Source organism: Schistocerca gregaria, chromosome 8 (genome assembly GCF_023897955.1).
Source record: "Schistocerca gregaria isolate iqSchGreg1 chromosome 8, iqSchGreg1.2, whole genome shotgun sequence".
Classification (NCBI taxonomy): Eukaryota; Metazoa; Arthropoda; class Insecta; order Orthoptera; family Acrididae; genus Schistocerca; species Schistocerca gregaria.
The window spans coordinates 507460321-507475103 of NC_064927.1; the positions used below are offsets into that span (position 1 = coordinate 507460321).

Consider the following 14783-nt stretch of genomic DNA (forward strand, 5'->3'; position numbering starts at 1 on the left):
GATTTTGTTGATGTTCATCTTATATCCTCCTTTCAAGACACTGCCCATTCCGTTCAACTGCTCTTCCAAGTCCTTTGTGCCTCTGACAGAATTACGATGTCATCGACGAACCTCAACGTTTTTATTTCTTCTCCATGGATTTTAATTCCTACTCCAAATTTTTCTTTTGGTTCGTTTACTGCTTGCTCAATATACAGATTGAATAACATCGGGGATAGGCTACAACCCTGTCTCACTCCCTTCCCAACCACTGCCTCCCTTTCGTGTCCCTCGACTCTTATAACTGTCATCTGGTTTCTGTACAAAATGTAAATAGCCTTACGCTCCCTGTATTTTACCCCTGCCACCTTCAGAATTTGAAAGAGAGTATTCCAGACAACATTGTCGAAAGCTTTCACTAAGTCTACAAATGCTAGAAACGTAGGTTTTGCCTTTCCTTAATCTTTGTTCTAAGATAAGTCGTACGGTCCTTATTGCCTCACGTGTTCCAGCATTTCTACGGAATCCAAACTGATCTTCCCCGCGATCGGCTTCTACCAGTTTTTCCATTCGCCTTGATTTGACAGTAGAGAACAACCATTAAATGAGGTATACCATGTAACGTTCCACTGCTGGCCAGGCCGTAGTCCCTTCATCTTGGCCGTTGTGTTCACAAGGACCAGCTCGTGGCACTGGTCTGATTTGTCCAACGCGGGCCCGGTCGCAGCCAGTACCCTCTAGTCCGGCACAGCGCTAGTAACCTCCCCACAAGGACACTTGTTTTCCAGCGCATGTTGTAAATACACTTCCGACATATTCCGGTAGAAAGCGGCACTTTCAATAGGAGAGCTTTCAGTGCCAGCAGGGAGTAAGCATGAAAATGGCTTCAGAAGCTGATTCCCTGAAAGGCCTGAATGTCGAAATTCTTTCGTGCAGCTAAGCAGACGGCTCGCGGTTCTGGTGTGACGTCCTGATCAGCGGTGACGTTTTATATCGGCTGTTACAGTCCTTTGTGATCGACACAGTTATTTTTCCATTACGGAAAGTTTAATGTAATTCTGTTCACTCGTGTTCCATTTGAAGAGTGTTGCAGTGTAGTGACTGCCCTCGTGCGCTGTAAGGAGTTATGTCATCGGAGATCAGGGTCCACTATGTAGGTGAAAGTGTCGATTAAAAGAGAGAAGAGACAGACTGGTGCCCCTGGGGACCCGGGCCGTGGCGCTCTGGACCCACCGCCGCCCCTCACCTTGAGGTCCTGCAGCACGGGGATGCCCATCTCCTGCAGGTGCTCCGCCGGCCCCACGCCGGACAGCATCAGCAGCTGCGGGCTGTTGATGGCGCCCGCGGACAGCACCACCTCCCGCGTGGCGCGCGCGTAGTACCGCCGGCCGTCGCGCAGGTACTCGACGCCGCGCGCGCGCAGCGTCTGCGGGTCGACGTCCACCCTGGTGACCAGCGAGCGCTTGCGCACGTGCAGGTTGCGCCGGTGGCGCGCCGGGTGCAGGAAGGCGCGCGACGCCGACCAGCGAGTGCCGTTGCGCAGCGTGTCTGCGAAGCGAAGCGCGCTTCGTTAGCCTCGCGGGCCGGTCTACCCGTGCCGGCAAGGCGGAACCCGTCGGGCTGCCCCTCCCCCCCCCCACCTCCGACGAGCATCCCGCGTATTAGGTCGGTCCGTAAGTTCGTAGCGTTTTTTTGTTTTTCGTGTTGGTATTCCAGTCGCTATGGGTTTACTTATCGGTTGTCGTTTTTATTTCTATTGCACTGTTGCACCCCTACTTTACGTATTGTCAATTTGTCATTTGGAGATAGTGAGTTGCGGTGTGGAGAACAGAAAATGGAGTCCCAAGTGGAGAAATCTTTTTGAGTTCAGTAGAAGGGTGACAGCGGCAGAGGCAGCCCGAAACATTTGCGCCCTTATGGGGATAATGCAGTTCGAAAGAGCACGGTAACAAAATGTTTTTCACGTTTTAAGGAGGGTCGTTTCAACGTTACTGACTCTCCACATTCGGGAAGACCTTCAGCGTTTGATGCAGACGGTTGAGATGCGTTAATCCACAATGATCCACGTCACTGTACTTAGAAACTGGCGAATGTGTTGAACTGTGATCATTCTACCATTGTGTCACACTTGCGTGCAATGGGGAAGGTTCAAAAATCGGATGGGTATGGATACCTCATGCTCTAAGCCAAAATCACAAAAATCGGCGGGTGGCCATATCTGCGCCACTGCTTGCTCGCATCAGTTAGCTTGTGAACAACACCGGCCATCCCTACCGTGCATTGATATGGGTCACGAGAAATTCTCTCTTCATAGTAACGTAAGGAAACGTAGGGAATGATTGAGCCCAGACAAAGCAGCAACTTCCCGTACAAAGAACTGCGCGCATACGCCAAAGATAATGATTACCATCTGATGAAACATCGACGGCGTGAAATAAACGCAGAAATCAATGCGGGACGTACGTCTAACGTATCCGTTTGTACAGTGCGGCAAAATTTCGTGTTAATGTGCTGTGACAGCAGACGATGGACGCGAGTGCCTCTGCTAACAGGTAGACATCTCCGACAGCGCCTACCCTGGGTTCGTCACCGTTTCTGGTTTCCCTAGACTACTGCAATACCAGGGCCTGCTCAGATGAGTCCCGATTTCAGTTGGTAAGAGTCGACGGTGTAGTACTAATTGCCTGACACTTACTGTAAACAACTGAGACGTCTTGCAGAGACAGCCCAAGACAACGACCGGAAAACTGACAAAAATTCTGTGCACGAGTTCTTTTGGGAAGTGAGAAGTTATTGCGCACCCACTTTATTCACCTGATCTTACGCCCTCAGATGTTCACCTTTTCCACACCCTATCGAACTGCCTTCAAGGAAGTTCCTTTCCCGAAGAAAATACTGTCGCGGAATGGAAAAGTTACCCCAGCGTTGGCAGACCTTCGTTTATAGTGAACGAGAATATATTACTGAAGACTAAAGTCCCGGCTGTATGTATCTGTTGTCTCTATTAAACGTATGGAAAAACGCTACGAACTTACGCACCAACCCAGTATTTAACTTCATAGTCACGTGATGACACAGATATAAAAAGACTTAAATTTAATATGCGGCACAATACTTGTAAATAGCTACAACGTGAAGAGTGGAAGAAAATTATGTTAACATCTTTAACTTCCGTTCCCCTTCCGTCTCAGATGCGTGTAATATTATGTTGATAATTATTACTCCGGACCCGTCTTAATATAACGGAATAAAATGCAGTTTTCGTGTCATATGCGTTCCGCCTTTATTTTTTATAAGGCATCTACAGTAGCCTGAAATACTGGGTATTTTCAAAACAGGTGCCACGTATTCCTACAAAAGGTAGTATTGGTCAAAATTAAAGGTTCCTGAAATTTTATGCCAGGAAACCAATAGCTGTGGATACATTTGCCTTTGAAGATCCACAGTTCACGCCATGCATTTTATGTATGGTTGATGCAGGATTCAAGAGAGATATCGTAATTAATTCTCACAACACACACGTGTCGGTAGATGAGAGTGCTCGAGAAATCATGGAGATTATCACCATGATCTCGCCAGTGTCTGTGGTACGGTCCAGAAACCGCACGGCCACACCAAAGACGGCGACGTGCATCGATATCACAGACATTAGCAGTGTATCGGTGCAGTCTGCAACGACGAATGGGAGACACTTCTGAAGACATAACATTCTTTCACCATCACAGCGGCATCGCACGGAGGTCTATATAGAGCCGAGCATGGAGTCGCGCCATCCGTTTCGTGACCTCCAATGAAGCAGTCAGCATAATCCAGTTAGGACGCCAAAACTAATCAAGCCTCAGATGCCACTGTACTTTTGTAACTGTTGAACTTCGCACTTAAAGAGAAGAGTTTATAATTGTGTGTGATGCTTCACTGTTGAAAGACAGCTGTAAATTCAGCACTCTCCTGTGGCAATGGTTTCTATAAAATTGTGTAAATCTTTTTATCATTCTCGCAATGAAGTCAACTAATTTCTCATGCCTTGTAGTTTCGATCAGCCATCTCCCACAGCAATCAAAGGAGCCACAGTTATGACCGTATGACTGTAGTTTCGTAAGGTCGTAACGGTATTAATGTTAGGGCAGGAATTGTCGGTGACCCACTCTTAGGGTGGGTAATTCGCGTTACCAAGAAGATTACCAGTCGCTGTATATCACAGATTTCTGCGCGATGAGTTACGAAAATGTTACACTCGCAGAAAGACGACGATTTGGTTTACGCCTGACTGGTCATCACCCCGTGTTCTACGGATCGTGCGACAGTAGCTCACCGCCATGCTTCGTGGGCGATGGACTGGTCGAGGGGGTTCAGTAGCCCGAGTTCTCCGTTCACCGGGCATGAATCCGTTTGTTTTCTGCATATGAGACATTTAAAGGTATCAGTGCATGCCCCACCCATCGAGTTTGCGCAGGCGAAACAGGAACATGTGACCAACGCATGTGAATCAATTCGATTGAAGCCACTTATATTCGAAAATGTGCGCGATTCACTGCGAATAAGGGCTGAGGGATGCATGGGGGTGCGCTGGTAACCACATCTTGCACTGCGCATCGTGTCTACCTCTACGTAACGGACAGATGGGAATAAGAGAGCACATTGGCCCATATCTCAACAGTTATTGTTTTCTGGACATATCACAGGAACTTTTGTTGTACGTTTGACCGATACTGGCACCTGTGGGAATATGTGATGTTTCATTGAACACCTTGTATATGCATATCAATGTTTATACAATTCATTCTACGTACTGGACATTGTACATTGAGGATACAAACAGTTTTGGCACTTCCTGTTTTCTATGACGTAATAATACACCTGAAATTTCTACTTACAAATTGTGTAGCTCCTGTTCGAAATGTGTTCTTTTTCCAGTTTCACAGCTGTTCTTCCTCTGCTTACTGCCATGCGAAATTTCGTTTACACAGCACTATAAATTTAAGGCACATTTGCTTGACGTTACGTTTCGGATGCTGTTGCCAACTGTTGAATTTTATTTGCAACTCTCAATTGTGTGTTGAAGATATGTCTCTATAATAAGGCAAACATTAAATATAACATAAAAGAAACAATTTATACAGAAGTCATAGTAAAACGACTACACACACACACACACACACACACACACACACACACACACAAGAATAGCAGTAAAATCGAAAAAAAACACATGCAGAGCAGGATCTACGAAATTTGTAAGCAGAAAGTATTACTACGTCGTAAAAAACAAAAATGAAGTGCCAGAAACTGAATGTTTAATGTCCAACATATAAACAAATATTATAAAAATAAGTATGTACGTATTTCAGGTCAATGAAGATGGCTTCCAAGTAATGAAGTTGAAACGCGTATGTCACGAAATATTGGTTTTATTCAGTTTTTACTAGATGGATACATAATTATCAACATAAGTTTATATTATCTCATGAAAAGTACAAAACGTGGAAGCAGGCCATAGGCAGCAATGGATGTGAGAGAATGGATGAAAGGGTGGGGAGGCGGAGAGAGAGAGAGAGAGAGAGAGAGAGAGAGAGAGTGTTAGAGAGAAAGAGAGAGAGAGAGAGAGAGAGAGAGAGACCAACGTTATGGGTTACGGATACACAAGTAATGATGGCAGTAAGAAAATGGCGTGGCTGAGTAAGAAAATGGCGTGGCTGATAGAGCAACGAATTTTGTTTACTTTTTGACAGACAGGAAACTGGCTTTATGTACTATTTTTGTAGGGAAACGCTTTGAAGTTGGCAAAAGAAGGTGCTTCAAAAGTTTTCTTAAATGCAACAGCGCAGTGAACAGTGCTAAGAGTGGAGTTTTTATCGCCGCTGACGGAAGTACCAGAGTAATAGTTTACGAATGCTTTTGTTTTATGGATGGGCATTGCTAAAGTACTAGATAAGTGTGACTTTGTGTTGTTGCTATCATGATGACGGTTGTACGTTCTGCTATTTAAGTTACGAATAGTAAATCCATTTCCGTTGTGCACGTCATATTTGATGTTGCAGGAAGTTTTTGTGATCTGTTTTCACCTTGTTGTTTCGTGTCTTTTCTATGTCCACCTGGTATGGCAGGCAGTAGGTGCTCCTACTCTGTGTAACAGCTTACTACAGAACTTTGGAGTGCATCAAAACTTGGTGTCGGACCGCGACTGGCCCCTCTTTCACGGACAATGCGCTAATCAGCTGAACTATCCAGCCACGACTCGCCACTCGCCCTCACGGGCAGAACTGCGACGCACTGTGAAAGATTATTTCTGAAAACAACCGCTTCTCTACAGTGAAGCCGTTTCTTGGGAAAGAGGCAAGATGGCAGCGTTGAAGCTTTGAAGGAGAGTAGTGAGCTGTAACTGAGTAGCTGAGTCAGTAAGGGAGTTAGCCCAGTGTTTAAGACTACTGTCTGTGAAAGACAGGCGTCTGTGTTCCAGTACCGGTTCACTATATAATATTGATATCAGGAAGACTCAAGACTGCACACACTCCAGCGGAGAGCGGAACATCCATTCGGGATTAAATTATGTTTAATATTTGATCTTGCGGAGCGGTATGTTGGTGGTGATCATCTCGTAATGAGAGATTTGAAGATAATTTATTCTGTAAAAATAGAGCTATAGGGTTCTCAAAGTACGAGGGCTATACACAAAGTACATTACGTTTTGGAATTAAAAATAAATAAAGTATCTGATTTTTTTTATTATATACAGATGAAAGCCACACTTAAATACTACTTTTCTACATAGTTGCCATTTAAATTACGGCACTTATAGTAGCGATGGACGAGCCTGGAAATTCCTTCGTGGTAAAATTCGGCCGCCTGCGCCTTCAATCATGTGGTTACCTCTTCTTTTGGGACAGAAAAGGTGTGATTTTTGTGGATTTCCTGGAAAGAGGCACTACAATAAACTCTCATAGGTATTGCCAAACGCTGCACTACCTCAGAAGAGCAATACAAAACAAGCGCAGGGGAAAGCAGGGCTCAAAGATCTTGCCGATTCACAACGCCCGGGCCCACGCGGCAAATGCCACTCGTGAAGTTCTCGAATATTTTAAGTGGGAATTGTTTCCTCATCCGCCGTACAGTCCCGACCTGGCACCGAGCGACTTCCACTTATTCCCAGCAATGAAGAAGCGGTTGGCTATGCAGCGTTTTGATGACGACGCACAGCTTCCAGAAGAGGTAACCACGCGGTTAAAGGCGCAGGCGGCCGAATTTTACGACGAAGGAATTTCCAAGCTCGTCCATCGCCACGATAAGTGCCTTAACCAAAACGTGATGTACTTTGTGGATAGCCCTCGTAGCAACAGCTATGAGCGATCATGTGACTTGCGGAATACATACGTCGATACACACGGATGTACGACTGGAAGTTGTTTGTTAGTGAAAATGAACTGCTGAAGCGAGCGACCTCGCAGCGCTGAGGAGGGCGGCGTGCGGCGGCACTCACTCTGCAGGTAGGAGAAGCCGGTCTGCGTGGCGCCGTTGTAGTCGACGATGGGCATGTCCATCTCGTGGGCCGCCTCGACGAACGCCTGCGCCAGCGGGGAGCGGTAGGGCGCGTAGCTGACGGTGAGCGGGCCGCCGGTGCGGTGGTACTTGGTGTCGCGCGCCAGCTCCGGGATCGACATGTCCTCCGACTTCAGGAAGTACCTGCAGCGCGAGTTGCTTTCACTTTGTGCTTCGAAGGTGGACCCTCAGCCAAGTCCATTTCACACCGATTGTAATTTTTTCCCTCAGACAAAATACCGTAAATCATCCTCACTCTGAAGCAGCATAATACATGCACTGGGGTGACAAAAGTCGTGGGGCACCGACATGCACATACACAGGTGGCGTACACAACGTATAAAAGGGCAGTGCATAGACGGAGCTGTCATTTTACTCACAAGGGAACCTCCCCAACGCACCCTCCTCAGATTTAGTTGGCACAGTGGATAGGTCTTGAAAAAACTGAACACAGATCAATCGAGAAAACAGCAACAAGTTGTGTGTAACTATGAAAAAAATAAGGAAAATATACAAACTGAGTAGTCCATGCACAAGACATGCAACATCAAGGGGTATTTGAGCTCAGGAGCGCCGTGGTCCCGTGAGCAGCTGCGGATAGAGAGGTCCTTGGTTCAAGTCTTCCCTCGAGTGAAAAGTTTAATTTTTTATTTTCAGACAATTATCAAAGTTCAGGCACTCACACATAATCAACTTCGCTCTCCAAAATTCCAGGTCATGTTCAGATTTGCTTGGACATGTGCACGATTTGACGGTCTACACATGAAAAAATTTGAAAACGTTACAAACATATGTTTTGACAGAGCACAGGGAAAACTGCGACTATGAAACTGTTGCATTCATTTGTTGCACTTTACGTGACAAACTCTTATGTTTTCATCACTTTTTTTGGAAGTTATTATCACATCCACAAGAAAACATAAATCGGTCAAGGTAGAAGAATCTTTTTACCCATCCGCCAAGTGTACAAGTTTGGTGGGTCGACAACATATTCCTGTCATGTGACGTACATGCCGTCACCAGTGTCGTGTAGAATATATCAGACGTCTTTTACTGTGGAGGAATCGGTTCACCTATGACCTTGCGAACAAATGTTTTTGGTACCCATTGGAGAGGCACGTCCTTTCGTCTACTAATCGCACGGTTTTGCGTTGCGGTCGCAAAACACAGACACTAAACTTATTACAGTGAACAGAGACGTCAATGAACGAACGGACAGAGCATAACTTTGCGAAAATAAAGAAAGTAAAACTTTTCACTCGAGGGAAGACTTGATCCAAGGACCTCTCGTTCCGCCTCTGCTCACGCTAAACACGGGACCACGGAACTCCTGAGCTCAAATACCCCTTGATGTTGCCTATCTTGCGCGTGGACAACTCAGTTTGTATATTTTCCTTATTTTTTTTCATAGTTCCACACAACTTCTTCCTGTTTTCTCGATTGATCTGTGTTCAGTTTTTGAAGGCCTATCCACTGTGCTAACTTATAAATAAATCTGAGGGGGGTGCGATGGGGAGCTTCCCTTGTCAGGTGATTCGTGTGGAAAGGTTTCCGGGGTGATTATGGCCGCACGACGCAAATTAACATAATTTGAACACTAAACGGTAGTTGCAACTATGCACGTAGCGCATTCAATTTCGGAAATGGTTAGTGAATTCAGTATTCGTAGACCCACAGTTCAAAGTGGTTCAAATGGCTCTGAGCACTAAGCGACTTAACATCTGAGGTCATCAGTCCCCTAGAACTTAGAACTACTTACACCTACCTAACCTCAGGTCATCACTCACATCCGTGCCCGAGGAAGGATTCGAACCTGCGACCGTAGCAGTCGCGCGGTTCCAGACTGTAGCGCCTAGAACCGCTCCACGACTCCGGCCGGCAGACCGACAGTGTCAAGATGGTGCCGAGAGTACTAAATGTGAGGCACTGTCGCTCACCACTTGACGACCGTGAGGAGCGGCGTTTGCGTAGAGTTGTCAGTGCTAACAGACAAGCAACAGGCGTGAAATAACCGCAGAAATCAGTGTGCGACGTACGACGAACGTGCGGTCGCAGGTTCGAATCCTGCATGGATGTGTGATGTCCTTAGGTTACTTAGGTTTAAGTAGTTCTAAGTTCTAGGGCACTGATGACCTCAGAAGTTAAGTCCCATAGTGCTCAGGGCCATTTCAACAGTTTTTTTTTTTTGAACAGTTAGACATCTTTGGCAGCGCCTCTCCTTGGTTAGTCACCATTTCTGGTTTCCCAAGACTACTGGGACACCATGGCCTGCTCATATGAGTCCCGATTTCAGTTGGTAAGAGTTGATGGTAGTGTTAGAGTATGGCGCAGATCCCTTGGACCCAAGTTGTCAACGAGGTACTGTGCAATGTGGTGGTGGTTCCTTAATGGTTTCAGCTGTGTTTACGTGGAATGGACTGGGTCTTCTGGTCCAACTAAACCCATCATAGACAGCAAATGGTTATGTCCTCCTACTTGGAGACCTTCTGCTGCCATTCGTGGACTTCATGTTCTCAAGAAAGCGTGGAATTTTTATGGATGGCAATGCGCCATGGCAGAACATCCTGGTCAATTTGAGCAAATGGTGTGACCACCGCTATCGCCCAACATCAATTCCATCGAATATTTACGGGACATCATCGAGAGGTACATTCTTGCACAAAATCCTGCACCGGCAACACTTTCGGAATTACGGCCAGCTCTGGACGTATCATGGCTCAGTATTTCTGCTGGGGAGTCCCAGCGACCTGCTGAACCTGTGCAACGCCGACACGCTGCACTGGCCGGTTGAAAGGAGTTCCGGCACAGTGCCTGGAGGTGTCCTGCGATTTTTGTCACCTCAGTGTAAGACAGCATATGAAAGTGGAGACACTCTAATAGAAATAAGTGGAGAGACCAAGTGACAAAACTGAACGACAAGAGAATACTCAAAATGGGATTTAACCACTAGTATAAAAAAATCATTATTTAAAGAACCACTTCGATATATGAAAATGCAGGTTTTGTCGGCGAATCGTGATGATAAAATCTTCTCGGGTTGACAGTCGAGTCAATGCGTTCTTCTCCGGCAACTTTCTTACTTCCGTTCTTCAGGGGAAGATGGTTGGCTCGGCTGCCAACCCGAGAAGACTTTGTAACCACGTGGACAGATCAGAAAATCGATTAACCTTATGGAACAGAAGTTTATAAGATGATGGCGTAACAGGCAAAGTCTTCTTCCTAAGGGGGACAAAAACGGAAGGTGAAAATACTGTTCATAGTTTTCGATATTGCATTGCATCGTTCGTCTTAGAAACTCAGCGATTGCAATTTGGTATTTATCCGCCGATACCAGGCAACGGCATTCAGTCATAATGCCGTCCCCTGCACGGAAATTACGTAACGTGTGCGTGTGGGTACAAGTTGTGACGCACCAAAGACGAGGTGTGGAAGTCTGGGTCTGCCCGTGCGTCGCGCACGGACAGCTGAAGCGGCTGAGGCGAACGCGGAGCAGGAGGTTCGTGTTCGAGTCCAGGTCCGGCAAAAAACTTTCATTGTCGTCATTACCCTATACACCTCATTGTTGTTCGTACTCGTATCTTCGAATACATTTCATGTTCGTGGTTAAGTCATCTAATACGGCCCACAAAAATAGTTTGTTGCGATTCCAAATTCACTGTTACTTTAGGTCTGTGGCGACTGTAAGACAAGAGTACGTGAAACAAATGAACTCGGGTAACAATCACCGAATGAAACAATCACTATCATGTACGTACGATTCACAACATCTGTATTGGTGTGCATCTGAGTTGTTGTTGTTGTTGTTGTTGTTGTTGGGGTCTTCAGTCGGAAGACTGTCTTTATGCGGCTCTGCACGCAGGTCTGTTCTGTGCAAGCCTCTCCATCTCTGTACCACTACTAGAAACTACTTCCATTTGTACTCCTGCCTAGCTCCTCCCTTTATAGTTTTGCTCGGACACTTCTCTCCATTACCAAACCAACAATTCTTTGATGTGTCCCGTCAATTGCCCCTTTCTTTCAGTCAGGTTGTCCCACACATCTTTTCCTTCCCGATTCCATTCAGGACGTCCTGATTAGTGGCGCGATCTTCCCATTCAATCTTCAGCATTCTTGTGTAACACGACACTTCCGAAGTTTCTATTCTCTTGTTGGCTGAGCTGCGTATCGTTCACGTTGCTGAATTCCTTATCGTCCACATCTTGAGTTACATTACAATAATTTCACTTCCGACTGATTCTCAAAAAGCTTATGATCAGTAATGTAATCTTCGTTCGAAAGTATTGTGGTGCAAAATGGCTCTGAGTACTATGGGACTTAACATCTATGGTCTTCAGTCCCCTAGACTTAGAACTACTTAAACCTAACTAACCTAAGGACATCACACAACACCCAGCCATCACGAGGCGGAGAAAATCCCTGACCCCGCCGGGAATCGAACCCGGGAACCCGGGCGTGGGAAGCGTGAACGCTACCGCACGACCACGAGATGCGGGTGTAAGTATTGTGGGAACGGAAGTCGGAAGTGAGTTTATTGTGTACATGGTCGCCTCTAAAGGTGAAAAAAGATGCATCCTGAGATAAGAATCGAATAATATGTCAGACGGACACCAATACACTCGCTTTAATTCTCAAGTGACGTATCTGATGATGGCACTACCCCAAATTAGCTAATAAAGTGTTACTGAACTCTGTGAGATGGCTACTTATGGATCTCAGTCTGTTTTGTCATATCCACAACAGGTTATAACACTCGTCAGTTCATGCCCTACAAAGAAATAACTAAAAACATGGACAATGAGAAAAAAAGCAAGAGTTTGAAATGTCGTCACACAGATGTTAAGAAGTAAATGGATAGAGCAAACAAAACAGTGGTGAATCACCAGAAACGCAGAGGACACAAGTCCTTGGAAAATACTACAAAAAGAGCGAGAGACCAAGGGCATCCGCTACTTCCAAGTTCATCCACTACTCCGCCTAGAGGTGACGTTGTTATTGGAATCCGCTCTAGACGGGGCGGACAAAGAACAGAACTTATAAATTCACTGAATGTTATAGCCAAGCAGAGAAGAATATTTTAGAAAATCTTACGATGAAGTTTGGACTTCATCATAAAAGTGGAAAGGCGATTGATTTAAGCCAAAAAGCACAGCAGGTACGCAGTGTCTGAGGAATCAAATAGTATAAATCTACAGGAACAACATGGGATCGATCCCCGGTAACATCAAGGGGTTTCCCATGCCAGAAGCTTTCATATTTATCAGCTTCTGAAGTGGCCTCCTCCTAGATGTTTCCATTAGAGTAAAAATTTGAGACTGCCACCGGGAATCAGACCCGACACCTCGGCATTACCAGTCGGAAAAGCTGGCCACTTTTTTTGTGCATTTTGTTCGTTGTTGATCGTTGTGTTTGCTCGTTGCGGACGTCACAATGACATCCGTTCAAGTTCGTTTGTTGATCCTTCCACTCAGTTTTTTTTATTATAGAGGCCAACCGGCTCTCTGACCGAACACGCTGAGCTACCATGCCGATCAGTTTGTTACTACTGCGACTGTAGAATTTGTGTTACGCAAAAAAAGTGTGTTGTGATTACTAGAGATGAGATACTGCGGTGGACGATAAAACTGAAAATGTAGCATAATCAGTGAGCGAAGATTCGAACGAGCCGTCGGTATTATCATCCGAGACTGAAACAGCAGGTGGACCAGAAACGGGGATGGTAGTTTTACAGATACTACCAGCAAGGAGTGGTGAGCAGCCAACAAGAGATACGCTGCACTTATTGTTTCCATTTTTGTAGTCCGATTAAAATTACTTGATAGTTAATACTTCACAGGTTGGTGCTGGTTTCTTCCAATCAGAGCGGTCATGGTCACACCCGAACCGTGGACCATTGTCAAACTGCCAGGACAGTTGTTCACTTGACCTTGTCCGGCTTTCTTTCTTGTTTTCTTTGGATCCCGACTAATGAAACACTACTGGTCCTTCTGCACTATACGCAGTCCAGCGTCACAAATGCAGTTGTTATAATCACAGAGATGGACTTAGACTAGAAAAGATACGCACGGCATTACGCGAAGCCAAATTTTTGAAGGCTGCAGTTCGTCGTTGCTACTAGACTATGACAGTCCAAAATGTAACAGCTGTAGGTATCGTATCATAGTGTTCTAGCGTAGTGCTTAGCGCGTCTGCCAGTCGTGTAGGAGGTTGTGCGTTCGAAACTTGTTTGTTTTTATTTCTAAATCTAGTCAGTAAACTTCCGTTACTATTTTTATTAAATTAATTGACGTAAATGTTATTTCTTTAATTTCTAACGCTTTCCCGCGTCGTTTTCATTATCGTATAAACTTTTTTTATTTGGCTTTATTTTTCTTCCTATCATTCCGTTTTTCGTATGAAATCTGCCAGTATCGTCTATAATGTACAACCAAATATCAACCAGAACTGATCATCGGCTGGTAAAGCGGCAGTTCGTGAGAGCACTGTGAGGGTAGTTTCAGGCAACCAACGGATGACAGCGAAAAATTACAGTTCTTTTTTATAAAAAAATAACTCTGAAAATGAAATTTTTCTATCTTAAGTTTGCTCGTATAGGTTTGCTTCAATTGCGATCGTGATTTTTGTATGACCGCTGTTTTCTCGGGTACATCACGAGGTTGTGGTTGGGTTAGGGCACCAGTTTAAATTCAGGGCTACAAGACGCGCCATCTGCCGCAGTTCAGTCATTGGTCGCTTAAAATCAGCTGCCGGCAGAGACCTTCGCATTTTCATTATACCTCGTGCTGGCCGGTCGAACACTGCTCCGCGTTACACGTTAACAGAGTTTGTGAACTAATCCGCCCCGTTTGTGTGTCACCTATAACCGAGCGGTAGCTGGCAGACGGTGTGGCAACGCTGTAGCAGTGAGTGACAGGCGTCAACTACCAAGTAATTTCGACTACAGACTGCAGTAGTAGACGCGTACAGCCGTGTAGCGCGCGACAGCGCTCCGCTTGTCGGAGCACTAGAGTCTACAGTGGTACCACTTGCCCTGCCTGTTATTCAGGCGTTAGCGCGGCTGTGTTGTCCCTCTGACTGGGTAACCAGCAGAGAAGTACACATTCCGCTTTCAGTCTGCCCATGCTCGCCTGTTAGCCAGACAGCACTTGATCAGCAGAACGGAGAGACTCCTCTACTCCCATCCAAGCCAAGCTGTGCCCAACACAAGCAGGCTGAATGAATTGTGCTTGCCTGTCCGTCTTCCCGCTACGATACGCTACGTCGCAGTTCTTTCT

The 14783-nt window shown here is 45.7% G+C and overlaps 1 protein-coding gene across 1 annotated transcript in view; it reads right to left on the minus strand.

The window, feature by feature from the left end:
* The window catches only part of LOC126283972 (glucose dehydrogenase [FAD, quinone]-like), a 113259-nt gene that overhangs the window by 17403 nt on the left and 81073 nt on the right, over nt 1–14783 (minus strand). Inside the window, exons 4-5 of the mRNA XM_049982431.1 lie at nt 7454–7656; nt 1226–1527 (exon numbers count right to left, since the gene is read on the minus strand). Of these exons, the coding sequence (XP_049838388.1) occupies nt 1226–1527; nt 7454–7656 (505 nt within the window). The remainder of the gene's footprint in view (nt 1–1225; nt 1528–7453; nt 7657–14783) is intronic.